This window comes from Neolamprologus multifasciatus, chromosome 16 (genome assembly GCF_963576455.1).
Source record: "Neolamprologus multifasciatus chromosome 16, fNeoMul1.2, whole genome shotgun sequence".
Classification (NCBI taxonomy): Eukaryota; Metazoa; Chordata; class Actinopteri; order Cichliformes; family Cichlidae; genus Neolamprologus; species Neolamprologus multifasciatus.
Window position 1 is genome coordinate 18,438,251 of NC_140454.1, and position 6,836 is coordinate 18,445,086.

At 38.4% G+C, this 6,836-nt stretch overlaps 1 protein-coding gene across 1 annotated transcript; it reads right to left on the reverse strand.

The window, feature by feature from the left end:
• Positions 1 to 151: 151 nt before the first annotated feature.
• On the reverse strand, positions 152 to 3,181 carry cmklr2 (chemerin chemokine-like receptor 2). Its single transcript, XM_085135766.1, has 3 exons — positions 3,001 to 3,181; positions 2,166 to 2,266; positions 152 to 2,078 (listed from the first exon to the last, which is right to left on the reverse strand). Exon 3 carries the CDS (start codon positions 2,033 to 2,035, stop codon positions 959 to 961), a length of 1,077 nt encoding a protein of 358 aa, XP_084991892.1. The 5' UTR covers positions 2,036 to 2,078; positions 2,166 to 2,266; positions 3,001 to 3,181; the 3' UTR covers positions 152 to 958.
• Between the last annotated feature and the right edge of the window lie 3,655 nt (positions 3,182 to 6,836).

A 6,836-nucleotide genomic window follows, 5' to 3' on the forward strand; every position in this document is an offset into this window, starting at 1 on the left:
ATGAATAGTGAATGCATGTCTGGACCTTTGTTAATGGCGTGCAAACTTTGTAGGACTGCAGGAAATCTTGTCTGAGTGTACATAAAACATCAAATTCTTCTCTTAGTTCTTATCAAATCACATAAAAGAAGACACTTAAAGCACACTCAGGTTCAGAAGAACAGATTTATTAAGATATATATCTTTAAAATATATTAGAATAAACATGTTCATACAGTTTTTAACCAGCATAAACATCCGTAAGATACATTAATACATTATTCTAGCAGCTGATACGGCAATATAAAACCAAAATAATGCTATGTTGCAATGGAGACTACAGTCAAAAAGGACTATTTTTGTCATCCATAAGAACCAAAGCAGTACTTACAAGATGGCTTGATTGAAAAGTGGCTAAATGTCACATAAATATGTGTAGTCATAGTTGCAAGGTCTAATATTTCATGATTTATGTTGTAAAATATTAATAGCAGTCATCCATCACCGTTTTCCACTGGCCAAGGAGGCATGTTGAAATTACTTGATTATTGTAAGGAGCAGTCCAACCATCACGCAGACATTTTACCAGTCGGTAACTCGTGCATGACCATTAAAATCTTCAAGCAGGGACTTCCTGGCGTGTTTGTTTTGCAATTTATTTGAATGATTAGAAACCAAAATAATTGCAGATAGATTTTCTGTTGATCATCTTAATGGTTTTGATTTCATCTAGCCAGTTTCTCTGCAGATAACTAGGTTTATGCAAAGTAGATGGAAAGATATTGAATCTGTGTTTATGTTCCATTTTCCATTATCCATGAAGAGTAATTGTCAGTTGAAGTTGGCGTGACTCTGCCCAAATAAAACATAGGAAAAATCTTAACAACTCTAATAACCCTCTACATTTATGCTAAAGTAATACTTAACCACTTCTTCTTTTTTTAAATGGAGAGCTTCACAAGTCTGGGGATAGTAACAATCAGATTGTTGATGATGCCACGTGCTCACCGTGAACACCATTCTCATAAACTCCTGCCACAGATTCGATCTCAGTGGCAGAGATCGACTGGCTGAACTCTCTAAGTGAATTCTTGGTTATGTCCAGACAGGCTTGCTTGATGATATTGCGCACTTTTTTAGTCAGGAACATGTACAGCAGGGGATTTACACAACTGTTAAAAAAGCCCAAGCTAGTGGCGAGAGGAAAGCCAGTTTTCAGTAAATTGTGTAAGTAAGGTGAGGAATGTATGGTTAACTCCATCAGGCTGAAAGTATGAAAAGGTGTCCAGCACAAAAAGAAGGCGAGGATTACTGCAGTGACTGTTTTGGAGAAGCTAGACAACTGAACTGAACTCCCAGATTGTTTCATTTTCACTATCAGAAGTATACCCGTCACGCTTATAGCAGTCAGCGGCAAAAGAAAGCCCACAGTGGTGCGGATAATCACTATCGTGATGTGTCTCATGGCCGCTATATGAGGGTCGTGTGTGTGGAAGTTGTTGAAGCACACCACCTTGTCGCCCAAGGTCATCGTGTCACGAAAGATTAGAGCAGGACTGCTCAAGGTGGCGGCTAGCCCCCAAATGCAACCACATGCGAACCAAGCTCGGTTTACGGTGCGATACTTCTGACACCAGTTAAGATGGACGACAGAAACGTACCTATCTATACTAAGCACTGTGAGAAACAGCACACTGGCATACATGTTCATCACGGACACAAAAGAGTTAATCTTACACATAGCCACACCGAACTCCCAGTGGAAGTCCCGCATAATGTAATCAATGAAGAACGGCAGGAAGAGCACAAATACAAAATCGGCTATGGCAAGATTGAGCAACCACACGCTGTTGACTCTCTTTTTGCATTTAAATGCCATCACCCAAATAACAGCTCCATTGCCGATCACACCAAGCATGAAAGAGATTATGTAGATAACTACAGAGAAAATGTGCATAGGTTCTGTCTGACTGTGCTCAACCCTAATATCGTCAATGTCGCCATAATCTAGGTCGTAACTGTACGTGTAGTTATAGTCATCAATGGAATCATTCATGGCTGCAGGGATGGCACGGCTGGAACTTGTCTGCTGAATATATCTGTGAGGGAAAAAAAAATCATAATGGGATGAATTCCTGTAAGTTGACCTGCAAGCAAAGCATTCAGCTTTCAACACATGTTCTCACCTCAAATTCTTTGTGACTTTGCCAGGAAGTTATCATATAAGAACCAGATATCTGCCTTGTCTCTCCTTTCCAGTCAATTAGTTCCTGTGTTGAAGTTAGATCTGGGTGTGTCATGAGAAAGCATGGAACATTATGTCAACATCATTTAAATCAACAGCTGGACAGTGAGACGCTTCACCCGTCAGGCAGAAAGAATCCTTTGTAACTCACTGTAAACAAAATGCAACAATACTGTTTGACATACACCGTTTTGGGAACAATTTATGATTCCATGTTTCAACTTTATCAAGGACATGCACATATAATCTACTTAGTATTATCACCAAGGTCAGAATAAGGCAGCAAATTAACCCTGAATCAGTAAGCTCAGGCAAATACTCATATTTTTTCTTTTTTGGGACTAGAAAAAATATGAGTGTTCAATGTAGCCCTTTAGTAAATGTATTGAAAGTATTAGAGTAACTGATTTAAAAAGAAATATGTTTTAAAAAATAAGACCGTGATTATATGGGCAAAGTGCTGTGCGTAAAATCAGTTGCTAAACTAATTTCAGTTAAGAATACAGTAGAATAACGAGCGGACAGTATGAATTAAGATTAAGTAAAGTACTGAAAGCAGATTGCAAAACAGCTCCAACCTGCTTCATCTCAATACCAATCCCAGTAAACCGTTACGATTTATGAGCTGGACGAAATAACCAGCCTGCAAATATGAAGCGTCCGTCTCTAATAAAATTGGTGCCACATACACACTATTGGCACACTGGAAAGAAAAGAAACATAGACTTGGTTTTTATTTTGTTTTTTCCTTTAGAATTTAAAGGTGGATCGCTTACCAAAAAGCGCAGCCCTCCGCGTTTGGGTCTAAACACCAGCTCCTCCCGGGTGATAATGTCACAGCTCCCGCTGTCTTAGCCTTTTAGCTCCGTTATGCTGGGCCTTGTTCTGAACTTCCCACTAGTATGCACCAACTCTTTCCATCCAGACTAAACTCGGAGCAGAGTGTTAGGGGGTTACACAGTGGGTGCGCCTGTTTGACGCGTCAAAGAGGGAAGAAAAGTTATTGGTCAGTGCTCTGAAAGTTGAATGCGGTCATTCAGCAAAACTGGGGCTGTTCCTCGTAACTGCAGAGCGAACCAGGAACGCAAGCGTCCCCCCATCAGGGGATAGACGGAAAAGTTATGAATGTTGAAAATTTAATTTTATCATTGATTGATTTTTCTCTCTCTCGCAAACACACAGTGGAAGCTTGCGTATATGAAGGTTCCGGGCTGTCGGCAGCTTCTTCCTTCTGCTTTTAATTTGCAGACTTGTCGGGTTTTTGTTTTGTTTTTTTTAGTTAAGGGGAAAAACAGAGAGACAGAAAGCTAGAAAAAATGTGCAAGGCCTGAATTTTCTTTTTATAAAATCAAGCTTGATTTGCAAAAGCCAGATTTTGAGCCCTACACTATGAAGTGTGTCACTGTAGATCCATAACAATGTTATGCCTACACCTACATGCAATCATAAATCTGTGCAGCTGTAATGCCTTTCATTAGCTGCTTCCCGGTACACACACACATGTACATATACACAGTGTGGACAGCACAAGCTGACATAACTCAGATGCTCCTCGTTTTAGTTTGTTTCCTGATGAAAGCTTCTCCGGCAACACAACAAACATTCAGTTCAACATTCAGTTGTTCAAAGTATGCAACACATGCTCTGTAAAGTGAGCATTCTCATAGCCAAGTTGAAATTCAGGCAAAGCACAAGTTTAAAAGTTAAGGTACACTCAGAAAAATTCAGCAATTAAAAAAAAACTTGAACTAATTGAATTACATGTACAGTTTCCATGTAATTTTGTTTCATAAGTACGATGTAAAATGTTACTTTTAATTGAATCTGGTCAAATTAAATGTACTTGATTGGTATACATTCAGTTAACAGCAAACAATAAACAATAAAAATGATTAATAGTGGCGTAATTTGTCCTCATAGGGTTTTAATGGAGTTATTACGTAGTCAGATCAGTTAAATGTAACATATAATGTTTTATTTTTCTGTGTAATACATTAAAGGACCTTAACCCATCATATTTTCCACACTAAGATGAAATGCATTTATGTGTGATGGATGGCTAACTACACACATTCTCTGTTCAATCATCACAACTTTACTTTATGCTTCAAACTGGCTTTACTTGCTCTGGGCAATGGAAGTGGAAGTAAATATGTGCTGCAACAATGTCTGATGTAATTACAGAGGGGGAAACAGGCTGTTTACATACATAAATACACCCGGCATGTGTGTCTAAATCGAAAATTATAGAGAAAAATAGACACATTTCTGTGTTACAGTCTGTAATCAGTGGTGCCACAATATTCTCTGTGGGTTGAGATGTTGAAACACATTGCACTTATGGCTACGCTCCAATTAGTAAGGTCATCACATGTTCTCTATCAGCCGTCCAGCACAAAACATGCTGTCACATCACAATCTGAAACCTCTTTACGTGTCAAATCGTCAAATAACTCTTTCTATCCTATCATTAATAAGATTTAACTGGCAGGGAGTTCATACTACCACTACTTCTTGCTCATCACCGTTTGTTTCATCAGATAATCACACAGTTTCATATTAATCTTAAGCACAAAGTGAACATGTCGCTTCACTGTGGACCATGCAGTCCTGAGGGGGGAGCTGTCACATCCTACAACAGCTCTCTGTTTCCACCCAATGATGGAGGCTAACAATCAAACCTTACCATCATATCATCCAGTGATATTCATTCATTGGCACTGTCACACACTCATGTTGTTTCACACAGACTTTTATGGAAACTTAGAAGAGCTGTCGTCATTACTGACGCACACTTCTGTTCAGTTTCTTGTTTCAATTCCTTATTTTCCAAGAAATTCTTGAAAATGCTGATCATTTACATCACTCATGCTGAAATTTACAAGCACTCGTGCTTATTTTTGTCAGATTGGTGGCCAAAATAGGCTTACCAAAAATTACTGTACAAATTTTTTAAACATAGGATAAATGAAAAACATTTAGCAGCAGCTCACCTGAACAAAACTCCTGTTTTTTGTTTACATTTACAATGTTTTCAGTGGTATACTTTACATACATCACATCAATAAAATGTCAGTATGAAAAATAAGTATGTAGATTTGTCCTGCTTTTATAGCTGGGATCCATAACCGGACATCCTAAAATAGAAGCTTGCCTGTTATACTGTATGGTCCTTTTTTGTATGGTGTACCTAATAAAATTAGTGATGCTCTGATCCTTTAGTGCTCTTCAAAAGCAAACCCTTGTTTTTCTTTTCTTACTTTTTTTTTTTTTTTAGAATGGCTCATTATCATAGTGAACTGAGACACATGCAAATGTCCTCTGTCTATTAGGACATGAACAGGGCATATACAGCCACGTAAAAAAGAAAGTTTTCACAGGACTCTCTGCAATCCCGTGAAAAACTAAGTACACCTCAATATCTTGTAGAACCACTTTTAGCAGCAATGACTTGATATAATTGTTTTCTGTATGTGTTTATCGGTCTGGCATATCGTTGTGGAGGAATTTTGCCTCACTCTTCTTTGCAGCACTTAAGCTCCTTGAGGTTTGTGGGCTTTTGTTTATGAAAATTATCTTAAGGTCCCACCACAGCGTTTCAGTGGGGTTGATGTCTGCACCTTGACTGGGCCACTTTGGCACTTTGAATCTTGTCTTTTTCAGCCATTCTGTTGTAGATTTGCTGCTGTACTTGGGATCAATGTCCGGCTGATTGACCCAGTTTCAGCCAAACTTTAGCTGTCAGACTGATGGCCTCCACTTGTCAATCCAAAGGTAATCACAGGTCTTCCAGAAGTCTTGTGGTTTGTTTAGATGCAACGTTGGTAACCGAAGCTGACATGTTGTTTTGTTTTTAGAGAGAAGATGCTTTCTCCTTTACCTGTCATGCTAACTGAGGACTGTAGGATCTGAGATGTAAGCACTGCATGGTCTGACCTTGGGAAAAAATTTGACACGTGACACCTTAGCACACAACTGGATGCTCCGAACCAGCAAACTGTTACAGTTTTAATAGAAGTGCTTACACTTTCTGATGATCTTTTAATCTGGTTTATTTGATCACCAGCGCCTGGCTGCTGCGTAACCTCTGAATTTTATATTTACATACTTCATATTTTCTGAAAAGAGTCATGTGAAAACGTTCTTTTTCACATGATGTTTTCAAAAAGCTACAGAAAGCACCTGCAGTGAATGAGGCTGTAGCAGTGAAGTGTATATGTGAATTTTTTCTAGTAGTTTATTAAAAATGGGGATACTTTGCATAAACACTGGGGCAGAACTAGAAAAGTTCTGGGTGAAGGAGGGTGGGTGTTCAAAGGTAGTTGCCCTCCCTTACCCGGCTGTAGATCCACCCCTGCATAAGCATGTAAGTTTCATGTTGTTTTATAGTGCTTGAGTAGATTTCAGGTGGAAGTATTACATTAATTATTGCCTCAAATGCATTTACAAACCATTTACTGTTTTATAACATCTTATATTACAGTTAGTAATAGTAATAGTAGTAGTTAATTGTTACCCTAGTTATACACTAATTAGGATTAATAAAGTGTTAATTACATAAAAATTATTAGCACGGGTTTATAGAGTGTTAAAGTATAACATACAAACAACT

Bases quoted from the DNA above. Each gene is read 5' to 3' on its own strand.
- cmklr2 (XM_085135766.1), bottom strand. From the start codon at position 2,035: ATGAATGATTCCATTGATGACTATAACTACACGTACAGTTACGACCTA.